Raw genomic sequence first — 17,762 nt, forward strand, 5'->3', positions numbered from 1 at the left:
CTGACTAAGTCTTGTTAGAACTCACATATCTTACAGTTATTAATTCAGTTGCACTGGCTCCCCATTAGTATCAGGATCCACTTTATGATTCTGCTTTATACTTTTAGAGCCATGCATGGACAAGCACCAGCACAAACTCATACATCCCCTGCAGTTCCCTGAGGTCATGTAATCAGAGCCTGCTGAGAGCTACACGAGGCAGAGTTTTTGCCCCAGTTGCCCCAAGACTCTGGAATTCTCTCCCACTGAGCCTGAGATCTATGGACTCTTTTTACTTTGATGTCCTAGCTTTTTTCATAAAGCATTTATTTTTCTTGAAAGGTTCTCACTTAAATGGCTCACTGCACACCATGCTGAGATATGTCAGCAATCTTTGGCAATTGCTTATTTATTCACCTAAAGAAATGCAAACAACTTGTGTGATTTGTGGCAGGGTGCTAGAAACAAAGTGCCTAAAGATACAATTTTAAACAGTTTCTTTGAAAAAATTATGTGTTATGTCAGGACACAACACAGGTTCATCCCTTGAATTAGGTGCCTTCTTAATACTTAGCCCCCACTTTTTTCACACCCTGGCTCATGATCAGTAACAGGTCAACGACCACCTCAGAAGAAAACCTCCACTGGGGTTTAAATACCCATATCTCTCAACTTTTTGTTTTTTGAGCTGCAGAAACCTCTTGGATGAGAAAAATGTCTTCACAAACTTAAAGAAGTGCATTAACCTTTTAAGACTACCATGACCTGAATAACACAGAACCTACACAGATATATTTCTGTTTATGTTTGAATGATTCATAGTGTTAAGTGGTTCATCAAACACAAACATATTCCTCCAAAAATAGTCAAGTACAAGAACTGGACTGGCAGTGAGTGAGAAAGCAGCCCAAACCTGGAGAAACCTGGAGGAGTATTGCTTGAGACCACCAAATGACAAGTCTGGCTACTTTGAAGCTAAATATGAATAAACGAGGGATGGCTGGAGACGTTTTGCACAATACTTTATTTATAGACAGTGTAATTTTGAATTTCTTAACTTTTTGATAAGATGACATAGATGCATTCGTTTCTGCTATACTGTGTACATGTTATATATCAGCAGTATTGCAACACCTCACAAATGTTACAGTATTCGTTTAGCTATTTTAATGACATGTAACTACTGCTAACCTACACAATAACTCTTAGGAAACCACTTCCAGGAAATTCTGCAGGAACAGTACCCATGGCCAACTGCTGTGCTTCTCCCGAATAAAGTTGTGACATTTTTATGGAGAGACCTGAATTCAGTGGGAGGAACCCAATTATCCTGTACCTATTTCTCATTCCATGCACATCCAAGTCAGCGTTGAATTGCATAACGTAACAGAGGACGCGTGTTGCATAAGGGCAGAGAAAATGGGTAGCTGGTTTTATCGATCATCGGCCACCACTGTCCCGTTTTCGTAAGACTTAAAAAACACAAAAAGAAGAAAAAAACAACAAAAAAAATGCAGTCAGAGGTTACACATGGCAACTTGTACCAGGAAACTGTTAATAAACTCCAAAAACCAGTTACAACTCCCTTAATCGATCCCTGTGTAATATGACAGATCGGGAGAGAAACCAATGGACGCGTGGATGGGCGGGATTTATATGGAGAATCAGCCAATCTGAACCAGGAAGCCACAGGTCAGCCCAACAGCTGCGAGTAGAAGAGCTGCACGGCGTTCGGTGTAGCTAATGTGGCTTATTTCAGCCTGTTGTAACTAATAAGTTAGTCATCTAGACGTGATTAGAAATGCTGTTAAATGTTACAGGTAGATGCTCGTGCTTTATGTTAAAAATAGTCAACTCGTGGAGCTAAGTCACGCGTTGACGTTAAACGTACTCAGCGAAACTTTTGCAGAGTTGCAAAAAAGAAAAAAATTGCCAAAATGGAGAGTCACGAACGGGCAGCGGCACTGGGCGACGGCGTGCTCGACTTCTCACGCTTGGGTTTGAACACTCTGAGCATTGACAGTATCACCGACAGGAGGAAAAGAGATACCAAACAGCTCTACCTGAGCTACAACCGACTGGCCTCGCTGCCGTCGTCGGTCACTCTGTTCTTCAACCTCGAGTTTCTGGACATTAGCAACAACGGACTTTCGTTCATCTGTGAGGACATTATGCGTCTGACCAAGCTGAAAACACTTATAGCCAAGAACAACCGGCTGGACGAGTTCTCGCTGCCCAAGGAGTTCGGCTCTCTGCAGCTGGAGGTGCTGAACTTTAGCGGGAACCGATTCGAGGAGATCCCGCTTCAGTGTACCAAACTGCTGCGCTTGCAGTCGCTTTCACTCGGAGGAAACAGATTGAAGAGTATACCTGCAGAGATCGAAAACTTAACCAGGTAAGGTAACAGCATAAAACGGACGAAAAGTCAATATATGGGGGACGTTCCAGTCAAGCGCTGAGGTAATGGATTACGTATAGCGTCCAATCTGCGTATCTTTGACTCAGGCAATCGACAATATTGCACAACCCCAGGCCCAAGCTAAACCCACCACCAACGACCCACTTCAACACTGCTAATATTGACTATATTGTCCACGCTTCGTCTGTGCATAATACATCTGGCACAACTGTTATAATGGGTAACTGGTGTGCTTGTAAAAATAAATGAATAAAATAAACCAGGAGACAATACGTTTTTAAAACTAGTTAGGTCTGTGCCTAAATAATAGATATTTTTTATTTGCATACTGATGCAATTGTTAAAACTGACAATATTAACTAACTTAAATTGAAACTTGTTAATGGTTTTAATGCAAAGTCCCATCTAGTCAAGTCTAGGCTTGTATCTCTGTTTGAATCACTGTTAGTGAATGGTAATGATAAATAACTAAAGGAAGCATACCATTATCTTGCAGATTTTTTTTTTTTTTTTTTTTTTCCAGCCTCGGAGGCATACATCCTTTTTTTTTTCTTTTTTTAAATCTCAGATATACTTATTGCTATCTGTTTGCAGTTATTAGTGTGGATAAACACTGTCCTAACTCTGACAATTAGAATTATTATACCAGTAGCATTAAGTTATCAAACATGCTTATCAAAAAAATATTTCGCTTTCTCTTGTATGATTACAAAATAAAAATATACATTCATCAACCTGTCTTATGTGACATTTTCAGGGCTTAGACTGTTTATGACTTAGCCCAGCTCTGCTCAGCCAGTCAGCAACAATATCTGATCATAGCTAACTAAATCTCACCTGTCACGCGACTAAAATATTACTGCTAATATCTACAATTTGTTTCCTGATGTTTTTTTTAACTTACTGAACGCTAAACATGTTAATATGCATAAATCCATAAGTTGGTGGTTAATGAAATATCTTAGTAAAAATTAGTTTTTCCTGCCATTCTTTGTTTTATGTTATAGTAATTTTAAAATGTATGTGAAATTCCATATTAATTTCATATATAAATTGATGAAATAATGTCTTTTAATTTTTTTGTAAGTATTTTTAACTAATTTTAAAGAAAGAAAAGAAAAGTTATTGCTGTTTCTGGGAATATATTAGGATATGTGAGTACTGGACCCAGCATATAATATCCAACATATAATATGATGCCGTTTCTTATGGGAAGTCATGCGCATATTGCTCAAGAGTTGTCTGCCATATTGAATGGGACATAGCCACTGGTTGCTAGGGAAATCTCTCTACTGGTTGGCTGTGGTTCCTGGAGGTTGCTGGCCCTCACTGGGTGAAATCTGTTGCAAAAAAGGTTCTGCACTAGAAATATCCGAGTAATTAATTTGGTTGCTAGCACATTGCTACAGTTGCCTGTAGTTTTTCATGTTTGTCTGCAAACATTTGCTAATTACTAGCTGAGCCACAGAACAACTTGAAAAGGTGTGACAAAACTGGAAATGGAAGAGATTTGTCTTTACAATAAAAGTTTTGCTCCAGCTGTGCAGCCAGAAAAATTCAGAAAAAGTATTTGGAGACAAATCTCTCACTTCTGTTCAAACTGTGACTGCAGTAGCAACCAAAGCAACTACAAGGAGGGTTTTGCCAACAGGGGGAATACACTTTTCCTAGTGACAGGTGATTGCCACGGGGTCACAGGCTTGCTTTCCTGTTTTCACAGCAACTGCCATCAACTTCCTGAAACCACTTGAAACTGCTGGTTGCCAAATGGTCTTTAGGGCTGTCTGACTGTGGCTGTATTCGATTGACGTCTATGGGAAAATGAACCTCAGCCCTGACAACTTTGCTGGTGAATTTATTGATTCAGTCAGTCGCTCAGTTTGGTTTCTTGTTGAATAAGACACTAACTCTATTTTGTAAGTTTTGATTATTCTAAGTTTCAGAAAGGAGGTTTATCTGGGGATAACTGGCTCAATGGTTAATTATATGTGATTTGCAAGTCATTACCCAGTGAGAGTCTAGTTTCAGTGCAACATAATTGCCTCGTCACATCTGGTTTCAAAACACCAAGGTGGCATAGACGGAAATGCTCATCTCAAGGCTTCGAGAACGGATTTCACAACCCATTTTTTTCCCTAAATCACAGTAGCTACGCCCATCTTTATAGTGTATGTGTATGTATGTGTCTTTCCATATGCCAAATTAATAATTTGGTGGTGGCTTGTCTATTCTAAGCTGTTATTTAGTGAAACATTAAACGTGATTTTCTGCACACTTTATACTTAAATTTGACTCCTAACATTTTTCATTCTTCCAGAGTGTGCATGTGTTGGTCTGCTTCTACCAGTTTGTCGTTGTCTGTTTGCTTCATTTGCACACACAGTATTTTTTTTAAAGCATTTTAAACAATCACAGTGATGTGGCAATTTCGACACTTCAAATGAGGTTGTTTGTTCTTCCTCTCTTTGTGGGTTTAGCAGTTTGAAACATTTAGCGCTTGTCACATCAGTCCATACGTCTTGACACATTTAGCTCAAAAGTTTATTGTGCAAATATCGTGTTTCAGTCTGTGCAGAATCATATTGACTTGAGCTGTTCCACAAATGATCTTGGAGTGGTTTTAGATAGAACACTAGTGGAAGGAAAGTTGCAGCACTGTGGACGTGATTGTTGGCAGAAAGTGCAGCAGTTGAATGAATTCCCGAGCAAGAACGTGATTTATAACAAAGCTCAAAAGTTAACTGAGGTCAGAGGAGCTGATTTCAAAATAAACGTCAACAGCTGAATTCTGTTAAACTTTTTCAGGCTGGTTGTTTTGCTGTTTTCTGTTAAACGGGGCAAAGCAGGACAAGGACTTCTTATCTTCAACTGCTGACAGGTACAAGTGTCACAGTGACCCAATGCTGGGCCAAAGATCAAGCCTCCTAATCGTTTTATCAACATGTAAAAAATACTGCAGCTCAGAGGCAACGGATAAAAATTGCTACTTTAATTATAAGTCACATGCAGGCAGGAAGTATTTAGACATTTTTTTTTAAAAGTAAGCCTTTTATATGTGGACAGTACAGTACTGTATTCACCATTTCTCTTGGAAAAACTGCTCAACATTGAGTTGCATTTCCGAATTCAGCCACACATTCTCACATAGATTGAACTCTGACTCTGGCTGTTCCTGGAGGTGCTTATCAAGCAGAATGGAAATGGTGGGCTTAATTGTTAATATTCTGGCTTACTCACTTAAAATAACTTGATGACACAATAAAAGATACTCCACACTGCTAAGCTCCCCTGTTCCCTCAGTTTGTTGCACGGTTGTCTTTGGAAATTCATCACGTTGGTCATGTGGAAGAAGGATTGTTACAACGTTACAAAGCCCTTTACAGATGTTGTCAGTTAAAGTAGTTATCTGAAGATGTGTTCAGACCAAATACAAGTTCAAAATAATTCATCTCGAGACTGTTGGTGGTGTCAGGAGAAGACAATCAGAAATGGTGGCGAAACATACTGTTTCTTGGCAGCTTGAAACCTATGGTTCAACTTCTCTTTTATGTAGAAAAAGGGTGGGGAAGAAAAAGCTCTTGGAGAATATTGAACAGATATAATAAGTGAATATTTTTCTGGAGTTCCAAAGTTACAGTTGACTCTGTTTGCATGAAGGGGGAACTTGGCTTCACATTTGATGTGAACATATCATGAAAGGGACTTTATTTTATAGACAAGCTACCTAATTGCTGTAGCTGCCTGGCTGGAAAAAGGCAGTATATACTTTTTTTTTCTTTATTATCAGGACTAATAAGCCTCTTCTGCTCTGACTCATTGGACGGTGGTGTTTTTTTTTTTTTTTTTTTTCTGTGTATCTGTGTGCGTGTGTGTTTTAATTAACATTTACATTCTTTTCTCAGCTTTAATGCTGCATCAGCTGAAGCACCCTGGCAACAGTTGTGCACGCAAAGACATTCCTTTTGGTTATGTGTCCTATAGCTCCTGATAAGGGTTCATTAAGTCTCTTTGCGATGTAGGAAATTTACTGTCCAGCTGCTATCATATTCATTGATAAGCACACTTTGATTACACACTGGTGATCTTTGTTTCCAAAAAGCACAATATGTTACAGCACAGGTTTAAAGGCCATCTCCTGATCTAATTGATTACATCCATACAAACTCATCTGTGTCCACTATAGCTGCATGTTGAGAAGTTTTTCTCGTTCTTCAAAAAGAATCCTTCATGCTGCAAAATGACTTGTAACTCTACACCTTTTTCTGCCTGAGTAATTTTCAGTTTGTCCTCGTTGACCCAGTTGCCTGTAGCCCGTCCTCGCTGACCTTGTGAGCCTCATTCACACAGAGCTGGTTCACACTGTGTTTTATTGAGCATGAAAGGAAAATCCAGTGCCCAGTATATGAACCAGGAGGTCCTGGATCACAGAGACAACACTGATTGGTCAGAGATGAGAAAGATGGAATGCATCTCAAAATCCTGAAGAACACTGGATGGTGTTTGTATGCGGAGACTGTCACTGCAGCCAAATCTGTTATCCTAATAAGAGTTTCAACTACATTAATATGGTTTTCCTTTTAAATCTAAACTTATGCTGCATTTCTCTCTTTTGAAGTCAAAGCATCTACTGTGAATTAAGACTGTTTGATCCTCTGGACATTGTTTTTGAATTGAAATGCAAGAAGTTACTTGCATTAAAATGTGTACAAGATTGGAGCCTGCCTGATATGGGATTTTTAAGGCAATACTAATGGTTAATATAAAGTGGGGGAAAAGTCAAGCTAGTATTCTTTAGCCATTTTTGGAAAATATAGCCAATCTAAGGGGGGCGGGAAGTTGAGTCACTTTTCTTTCCAAGCTCCTTAGATTACTACAATCTGGATGACTGAGAACCTACACAGACAATTGACCTGATACAACTCATAAGATTTGTGACAAACAGGCTGGGGGGGAAAAAACCCATCAATTATAGAGTCTACAAAAGAGCAAAATTTAGTCATATTGCCAATGAACTAATACAAAAACATAACTGGTGAATTATCTAGGCAAGCAGTGAGTGAATGTGTTGTGCTGTGGTGTTAGGGGTGCAAACGGAAGAAGACAAAGTACATGTAACCACATGAACCAGCTTTATAACCTTTAAGGACGCGCTGAACTTGATTAACTGATAAACCTCGCATGTCAGCCAAATACCTGTAAGATGGGGAGAGGTGCCACACTAACAAGTTTGTTTAGGTTTATCCTTCCCATGACCCAAAAATTAGTCCCAGGAAGCAATCTTGCAGGATGGCTGGTCATTGTGCAAGTTATCACTAACACTGCTATGCTCAAATGACAGTTTATAAAATACAGCAGCGGGTATAACAAAACTATGCATGAACGATGATGTACCATGAGTCAGTTCATGATATGTGTCTTTGAAATGGTCAGTTAGTAGTTTTGTGTCACGGTGTGGGCAGTGAGCAGATCCTGAATGTCTCCGTTCTTTTCAACGAGAGGGCTTGCCGAGGGCTCAGCCACCAAGGACAGGATAATGGCTTCATGTCTCGCAGTCGCTGTGTCATCAGTTCCCGCACGCAGATGGCCTGACAGCTTACTTTCGCTGACCAGCCATCCATAGCTCTCTCCATGTCTCTCTTTGACGCCCACCCGCCCCCCACCCACTCGTGTTCTCGATACCTGCAATAACTCAGCATGGTCTTTTTTTTTTTTTTTGCCTAGCGACACAAGCATGTATATGTCAGTTTTCCTCAATGTAAATATCACCTCAGCATTTATTTAATGTCTGTTTTTTAACAGAAAAACAAACAATACTTCCTTCTGCTCATTTCTCTTTTTCATATTTTGTGAGCAAAGTTTCATTTTTGGTGACAAACCTGAACTCTGAGCATGAAACGGTGAAGCTTTAGCTCCCCCTTGTGGTATACTTTATTGTAACATTTTATTTGTTTATTTAATGAGATGAAATCTTCATTGGTGGCTAATACAGTGCTCTTTGTGGTATCTGCGGCCTTCAGCCATCAGCAGGGTTGACAGTTAGGAGGAGTCTGAAGCTATGGGTATAAACTCCTATTGTGTATATGACAGGAGTTGATTTGAAAAAACAACTGTCCGCTGCACTCCAGCATTTGTGATGGAAAGAGTAATTTTATTGAATTTAGATTTATTTATTTACATTTGTTGTAGTAAAAATCACAAAGGAGAGAAATGGATGCTCTACAACAGAGCACCATATGAAAGACTGTACTATACTTTGTGATGCAGGGAGGAAAAAATCTCGAGATTGAGAATCAGTTCCTGTTGTCTTTTGTCTTCTGTCAGTTTGGAGATGTTGTACCTGGGCGGAAACCTTATTTCAGCTATTCCTCCTGAAGTAGCGAATCTGCCCTACCTCACCTACTTGGTCCTGTGTGACAACCGTATCCAAAGTGTCCCACCGCAGCTCACCAGGTAATATCAGCACTCTCCCACTATCCTAGCAATCGCCACACACCAGTCTACCTAAAGCTTGACTATGTGCTCTCCTCAGAGATGCTATCGGAGTTAGAACTGTAATTTATACTGCATTGATCTGATAGCTGAACTCTCAAGTAGTCATGATTTTTATCAAAAAGCAAACAAAGCTCAAATCATTTCAGAGTGCTTATGCATCCGATTCTAGGCTCCACTCTCTGCGATCTTTAAGCCTCCACAACAACTTGCTCACTTACCTGCCAAGAGAGATCCTGAGCCTGGTGCACCTGCAGGAGCTCAGTCTTAGAGGCAACCCGCTGGTTGTGCGCTTTGTCAAGGAGATGACCTACGATCCACCCTCATTGCTAGAGCTGGCAGGGCGCACCATTAAGAGTCGAAATCTTCTGTACTCCCCTTTTGACCTGCCTGCAAACCTGGTGCGTTATCTGGACCTGGCCAGCAAGTGTCCCAACCCCAAGTGTGCCGGTGAGTTGTGCCTAATGACTACATGCCATGTCACCAGTTTCACAGTGAACAATAGGTGGGCGAGGTTGCTGTGCTCCGAGCCAGCTGTGTGCCTCAGATAATCAGATTGAGGATATCCTCTCTCTTTGATATACAGAAATGTAGCAAAAGAAATCTCACATGGATTAATTGTACATATGGTGACCTCCTTATTTGAAACTTGTTTTATGAGCATCTATCCATTGTATCAGTGTATATGATGGGATAAGGATAAGCATCATGGCTCCTTTATTTTTATCTTGTGACCTTCTTATGGAAGTTTCATATCCCAGGTTGGGAACCACAGTGATATCACCATGCTCACCACACTTGTGAGCTGCTCACCACAACTGTTGTTCCATATATTGTATATTATGTGCAATCTTGATTTATACATGTGTTTGTGTAAAGAACAGCACAAATTACTCTTACTTAAGCCTGACTGTGCATTTCCTGTCACTCTTCTTGTTCCAGGTGTGTACTTTGATTCGTGCGTTCGCCAGATCAAATTTGTAGACTTCTGCGGAAAGTACCGGCTACCCCTCATGCACTACCTGTGCTCCCCTGAGTGCACCTCTCCCTGTAGCTCCAACCCGCAGAGCGACGCCGAGTCTGAGGAAGAGAACAGCGTGCCTGCTGACCGCCTTCAGAGAGTGCTTCTGGGATAGTACGACCCAGAGGAACGTCTGATCCTCTGGCCATACAAACCCTTGACAGTTTGCTACTGTTTTTTATAACACTAACAAGGACCCTGATTAAGACTTTATCGGACATATTAGTGCTCATACACATAACTTGTGTTTTTCTTTCAGCCACTGAAATGCACAAAAAAAGTGAGACAACTTACCTTTGCTTTGAACTAATGTGAAATCTATTCTATGAATGTTTTTTTGTTTCATGAAGTGTTGTCCGTTTTGTCTCACCACACATCAGTCTACCTAAAGCAAATGAAGGAAGGTCCATCCACGCCTGCTTGCCTCATGGTTGAGCACAGGAGGGCAGCAAAACCCTTGTTTGACTGAAGGAGTGAAAGGATTCTTTTTATTTTCAGGGCAACATGTTTAGTTGTAATTACAACATTTCATTCTGTGCAGATGCTACAGTGTATTACTCTGCATTTACACTTTGAGTATGAGCTCTTTGTCAGCCTTCATCTGACTTTACTTGACCATCAAGGCTGATGTGCAAACAAAGAAAAAGTCAGTTTTTTTTTTTTTTTTTTTTTAAATAGTATGTGAGCAGGAACTTTGAACATAGTTTCAAACTGCGGTACTATAAATATTTTTTGTGGTTTGAGATGGCCTTATGTACACCTTTGCTTTGCCAGTCCCACACAATACTAAAGGACCAGTATGTAGGATTTTGGTGGGGAGGATTCACTTTCACTCATGTGGATCAACACTGGAGGACCAAAAGAAAATTAAACGTTGCTGGCCAAAGCTAGATACGTCACATAACTGAGAACAAGCGCAAGCCTGTCAATTTTCCAGCTCTTTCAAACCACATTTTTTGATCACCTAAATATGAAAAGCAAAGGTTTGTGAACCATAAGTTAGACATGTGGCTGTCTGTCAGCATACTCGATGACAAGGGAGAAATAAACTCTGGTCAAGTTAAAACATTGTGCTGACATGAATCTAGCTGTAACTTAAAATCTAGTTGTCGGTTCAAATAAACCATCGCTGACAATCTGGATATCTGTGAAGGAGATTACTGAGGACTGAACTTTAAGATGAGCTCTTTAACACGTCTACTTGTTGCCTGTGAAGTCCGAGTCCTCACAGATGGAAAGTAACTGTCAACTATGCTTTTGAAAGACTGGGGTGTGTCGAAGACAATGGTTCACATAGAGTCCAATACTCTGTGCTTTGGTAGCAGTTGTGAAACAGTTGAGTGTCTTATGTGATGTAATGGCTGTGCAGCATTTTGGCTAAACACAAACCAGGTGAAGAAAACCTGGTTTTGGCTTTCAGTACAGGAGCAGGTCCTCGTCCACCAAGCTCCACTGTTTCTACTTTAGCCCAGAAGAGATGAGCCAAACATTGACTCTACAGAGGACCTTTCATTAACGGCCACTGCAGGTTCTTCAGAGGTGTTGACTTGTTTGTCATGTTGCTAGATCCCACTTAATCCTGCACACTGCCTTCAGAATAGCAAGGTGGCGATCTTTTATCAGCGCTTTTGTCTCAACTGCACGCCACCTTTGGAGAAAAAACGTTGCGGTGATGGCTTGGTAGTTTTAAATTAACTCAAAGTAGTGGTTATGTGGAAGAATGCTTATCCAGGCTGACTCACAGGAAGTGGATGTGGGTTGGGCCAGGGAAAACCATTGACTGTGCGCACAAAAACAATAGCTATTGAGCACAACTCAGTGGCAGCCTTTGTGTTTATGTTCAGGGCTGTTAGTTTTCTGTGGGCATAAGCGTATGAAGATGTATCTGAATAAAGCCCACAGTCAGTGATATATGTATGGTTACATATCTGCTGCAACTTTCTGCTTGTGTGGAAAGCTGGGTTATTTTATAATGTCCCAGAGAGTCTGTGTCCATTAGTCAGGAGAAGAATTCCCATTTGGCTTCACATTAGACCTTAATGTTAAGAAAACAGAAGAACATTCTTCTATGTTACAGAAGCTACAGTAGTTACAATTCCTAAGTGCCTTACTAATGGAGACTTCTAACAGCGAAGCAAGTATGTAGGAACGTATGAAGAAACTGATATATGCACCCTGAAATGTGACCAATTTAGCATTATAAAAGTCATTTTTATCTGATTTCCGTATTCATCTGTTTAACAGCAAATACACAAAATAGCCCTTTAGAACAAAATGGATTTATATAAATGTATAAATCCATTTAAAAAAAAAAAGAAAGTTAAAGTGCTACATTTGTAACAAGCTTTGGAATAGACAATGCTTAAAAATGTATAAAATGGTACATGCTTTAACCCCAGATATTGTAAGTAGATGTACAGTAAATAATGACATTAATAAAGACTGATTGTTATATCTTTAAGTTGTGTTGGTATTGTGATCTTTTCTAATTGATTTAAAGCAAATGTGAGCAACAACTTGGGGGAATTCTTCAGTCGCTTTTAGTTGCATTGATGTTGTTATACGATTTAAATACAGAGGCTGCTTTTTAAACATCTGGTATCTGTAATGTGCATGTGTGCAAATGATTCGCACAGCTATTAGCTGCAACTATAACTAACATGGATTTAAAGTTACATGTTCACCGTTTGTCTTGAAAAGGACAAGATCGCATTCCTTTTACATGTATTTTCTGTATGTGTTGGTCTGAGCAGCAGAATCTCCTCAGATCCACACAGCCTGTGACTACAACTACATGGATTACTGTTTAACCCTAATAGAATCAGAATGCGTTTTAATGCTGGGGAAAAAACAATAGATCCTTACTTTATTAGGTACACCTTATCAATATTGGATTGGACTCCCTTTTGCTTTCAGAACTGCTCATTCTTCGTGGTCTGTTCTCAACAAGGTGCTGGAAACTGTTTCTGCAGATTTATTGACTGAAATTTCCTCCAAAACCAATTTGATTTGAGCTTTGTGATATGGTGCTCTATCCTGCTGGGTGTGGCCATCAGAAGATCAGTACACTGCGGTCATGGATTTGATTGATTTGGTCAGCAGCAGTTCTTGTTTTTTAAATGATACTCAATTGGTACCATCAGGCCCAAAATATAAGTAAATAATCTCCCGCACCATTACACTGCCACCACAAGCCAGAACTGTTGATACACATTGGGATGAATCAATGCTTTCATGATATTTACACCAAATTCTGAATAACCATTAGAATATTGCAAAAGAAATCAAGACTCATTAAACCACGCAATATTTTTCTAATCTTGTATTGTCAAGTTTTAGTGAGCCTGTGCAAGTTGTAGCCTCTGTTTGCTGATCTTAGCCAACCTGTTGTGGTTGAGGCCGTACTCCATCTGCTTTAATGTTCGATATTCAACCACTCATTGCATTAGTTGCAATGAGTGGTTGTTTGAGTTACAGTTGCCTTCCTAAGAGCTTGAAGCAGTCGAGTTGTCATCAACAAGGCATTTTTCCCCAGAGAACTGCTGTTCACTGGGTATTTTCTCTTTTTTGGACCATTTGGACCATTCACTGTAGAGATGTCTGTGGAGGAAAATCCCAGTAAACCAACAGTTTCTATGCAGTTTTTGGCACCAATAACCATGGCACAGGCAAAGTCCCTTAAATCTCCTTTCATCCCTCATGCTGAAGCTCAGTTTGACTGGCCATCTTGAACGTGTCTACATGCAGTTGCCATGAGCATGTGTACATGTGTACTTATTAAAGTGATCACAGATGAAAAGTAAGGCTCAATTCTTCTGATCAGTTACTTGCAGATATTTCCTAACACTGTCCAGATGCCTAAGTTAAATAAGAACTGAGTTTTTCTTCTTCAAATCTTCACTTGGATTGGCTTTAGTAGAATCACTGGTTGCTGCTATTATCTGACTAGTAGTAGTGAAACCACGAAGCTGCATTGTTTTTTATGTTGCACCAAATGCCGTACAGGCACCTCACAGCACCCGTTCATGCTCAAGCTGTTTTTTAGTTACAAACTGAACTTGTTTGGGTCAGCGTTCACAGAAATACTCTTCAAAATGTGCTCATGCACAACACTGACTCCTAAAGACTGTGTGTTTCTTGCATGAACCGTTCCATTTTGTAGCTTGAATATGTCCAGGTTTCATTTGCATATGAAGGTGAGTTCATTCTTGTGTTTGAATACCGAGAGCCCTTTTCTGTTACAGCTAGTGAATTCTGCCACTCACAATCTGCAAATCCTTTAACATCAGCAGCCAAAGGCAGCTAAACTACTAGTTTGTTTTCCTTTCTCTCGCCTCTTCACAGTTTCTGTTCGTACCTCGGCATCTCATTCCACTTCTTTTCACCTCACTGTTTCTTTAAGCCTGATTGGCAAAGAGGGTTGCACATATTTTGTTTGTTTTCAATGGTCTTTGAGCAAGTCACAGCTGGGTTCCTGTGTTTTTGCAGCGTGTCTCTTGTCCCTCATTTCTGCTCTCAGCACTTGCACACGAACCCTTCTACTAACAGCAGACACCAAGGAAACACTCTGGCAACACTGCAGAGTTACATCTATGGTTTGCATGCACACAGCGGCATACCTTGTCTGTTAAATAAGGGGATGCTGTCAAATGCAACCTGAGATGCAAGCAGTGATGAAGCACAGTGAGCTGTGACTGGCAGATGAGGCGAGTCACTGTCACCAAAACCAGAGTCAAATCAGCCCTGCAGAGTCACAGAAAGTAAAATACAGCTTGAACACAGACTTTGAAACCTGGGATCACTCCTGAAGTGGAATGGATCTGCAGCAAGGAGGATGTTTTAGACTTCTTTGAAGGGTAAGTGTGGTGTCTTGTCACATCTGAGGATGAATGCAAACATATATAATTTTTGTTTGTTTGCTGAATTTCATGCAGCACAGCTCTCTTTGCTGGTTACAGTACAGCATTGCAGGTGATCCACAAATCAAAGCACTTCTACATGTTTTTTTTATACTTTAATCTTCTTAATGCCCCACAGTCTGAGGCATACCAGCCCATATCAGCTCGTAGTAAATCCAGTATGTTTTACACATGCGTGCCAGACCTCACACGATCGTTTTCAAATTCACACTTATTACTTATGACAGCCACACACTGAAGACACCCTGACAATAAGCAAGCCTTGTCTTCAAAGTCATACCGCTAATCCTGCCGACAGTGAAAATCAGGCTGGAGTTCGGAGAAGCAAGAAGGGAGTAAGAAGAACAAGTGGCTGGTAAATAACCATCTGGAGCTGAGCAAAGGTGTTTTTTTTGGTTTATAGCTTCTTCCCTTCCTTTGTTTTCTTTAAGCCATTCGTGTTTTCACATTCAGTCTTCTTTTATCACTTATCTATTATTCATTCATCTCAGGCAAATGTTTGCAGCAGCCAACACTGTCACAGAAATGCTCGAGAACATTGAAAGAAACCATGTGCAGCAGCTAATCACACAGAATAAGGGACATGTGACTGCAGCTTTTGGATATACTTGCCTTCATTGATGATGTGTAGTAGAAAAGAATGGCTGCAAAAAAGCATCACTTTTTCAGTCTTTCCAAAGCATTTAACAGCAGTCTGCTTCAATGTTTTCTAAAACTGTTGCATGTCTTTGCTTGAGTGTCAGAAGTGTATACGACAGGTCAAATGGCTTAAAGACTGCATAAAGGTGACATAGCAAACTCCTTTTTGGGATCTACAGTTTCACATTCTGTAAAAAGCTGTAAGTAAATCTAAGGTTAAGAGACTGTTTTTTTTAAAGTAGTTATGGTGTTAATATTAATGATTTTCAAAACTGAAATCATACAATTTTGACAAATTGTTACATCAATTTAAACACAATCAATCAAATTATATAACAGAAAGCATTAAATCCAATTAAATATAGCTAACGATGAAAATGAGAATGATTAGATGGAGACCATAAATGGAGCTAAAATGAGAATTTGATTAAATAGGAGTTATTTGAGTAAACAAACCCCTAATGCGTCAGGAGTCTTTAAAACTGTTTAACTTTAGCTGTCAGTTATTGCATAATCACTTGTTATCTGTTTATTTTTTTTAACAAGCGTGTAGGCTGATGCTTTACAGCTACCACATTAATCATTATCATAATCCGCTGCTTTAAAAACACCATGACTGGAACCTGCTTGGGAGCTTTGATTCAAAGTTTCTAATCCAGGTCCATAGCAACACTGCAGGAGGATCTGCGGTGTTCCAGAGAGGGCTTTGTCTCCCGGTATGTCAGTGGGCAAACCTGGGCATGTCACGGGGGAGCGTCCGGGCTCAGGGAAGGACAGCTTGTAGCTGTAAAAAAAAAAAAAAAAGATTGTGATGCTTCACACGAAGAACAATGTGCTTCCACCCACACAGTACGCTGTTGGTGCTGCGGTCACATGTTGGACCACAAATGCAGATGCTTCCATGTCAGGAAACAGCGGTGCACTCAGGAGTGGTTCAACAGGAAATGGTGTGTCAGGAGCTTATAAGCTTTGCTTGTTTTTTGTTTGGTTTGGTGGACTTCCAGCTGCTACATGTGCACAACATGGCAGAGAAATGTAGAGGCTCTTACTGATACCTTAATTTGGTAATTATAACATCTTAATGTTAACCTCAGTGGAACAACATGTGTCCTGTTTCATCCAGTTCGCCTTCCCATTCAGCCTCGTCTGTTTGACTCCTGCTTTATGGGTAACAGCCCCCTCCCTGCCCTCAGATCAATTATTCAAGCTCCCAGTAACCTGAGCATCATTGTAGTCCACCTGCTGCTGCAGTTATTTTGAACCTGATCTTGAAGGAAACCTGAGAGTGATCGACACACTTTGGGTGTAACTGAGCTGGTGACAGCATTTCAGCCTTTCAGTGGATTACTGACATGATGTCATTTGAGCTTAGCTCGCAAGAAAAATTATGAGTTTAAAGACACTCGTCCCATATTCCACTCCAGCTCTTTTTTAAAGCTTTCTTACACTGACAAGTGATTAGTACTGTAGTCTGTACTGTATTAATACAGTACTGTATTTTTCAGAAGGTCATATTGCCAGCCTCCAATGAACACCTAATTGTCCTTAATGCAATACATGATGTTGAATTACATTTTTTTAACATGCTAACTTCATAATAACCTGTTCTCCCGGTGATATTAAAAACATATTAAAAACCAACAGTTTGACAACAGCCACTAACACGAAAACCATCCTCCAAACAACGCATATTACAATGTAATATAGCTCAAAAAAAGACACAAATAAACAATGGGTTTTTGCAATGACTCAGCTGGATGTCAAGTGCCTACATCGTGTTTAATGTCTTTTTACTCAACAAATTTGAGAATTTCTTGTATTTTTTAAGTGCAATTTACAAAAAACAAAAACAAAAAACGAATAAAACCAACTACTATCTTTTTCTTCTTCTCATGACTACAAGTCTGCACTGAATTATTCTTCTTTGAAATATTTACTTGTTGAAAGTAACAAACAATGCTGTTACTGAAGAATACACTCAATGTGCGAAGCTGTTTGGGCGTTCATTGTGCACAACACAGTCATTCCATCCTGTTTGCGTAAATATGTTTGCGTCTGCGTTTCACCTGGTTCCCACCTGAGAAGTTAGTCTGAAAAATGAAACCCAACTTTTGGGATAACTGCTGGAGGGCCCCTGTTGTAAGCTTTCTGGTTTTGGAAAATCTGGTTTGTCGTAGTTTCGATGCCAGAATAATTTATATGTTTAATTCCGGGGAAAGGCCACAGCAGCACAAAGCTTTTTCAAACCTGAAACAATGGTGCACTGTAAACACGTACCGTGGCCTATTTGAAATAA

The 17,762-nt window shown here is 40.0% G+C and overlaps 1 protein-coding gene across 1 annotated transcript; it reads left to right on the forward strand.

Annotated features, from left to right (window-relative positions):
- The first annotated feature begins 1,008 nt into the window (after positions 1-1,008).
- Positions 1,009-12,369, forward strand: lrrc58b (leucine rich repeat containing 58b). Its single transcript, XM_031734565.2, has 4 exons — positions 1,009-2,374; positions 8,720-8,848; positions 9,060-9,337; positions 9,830-12,369. The coding sequence occupies exons 1-4, from the start codon at positions 1,917-1,919 to the stop codon at positions 10,021-10,023; spliced, it is 1,059 nt and encodes a 352-aa protein (XP_031590425.1). The 5' UTR covers positions 1,009-1,916; the 3' UTR covers positions 10,024-12,369.
- Positions 12,370-17,762: the final 5,393 nt, after the last annotated feature.

Source organism: Oreochromis aureus, linkage group 16, assembly GCF_013358895.1.
Source record: "Oreochromis aureus strain Israel breed Guangdong linkage group 16, ZZ_aureus, whole genome shotgun sequence".
Taxonomy (NCBI): Eukaryota; Metazoa; Chordata; class Actinopteri; order Cichliformes; family Cichlidae; genus Oreochromis; species Oreochromis aureus.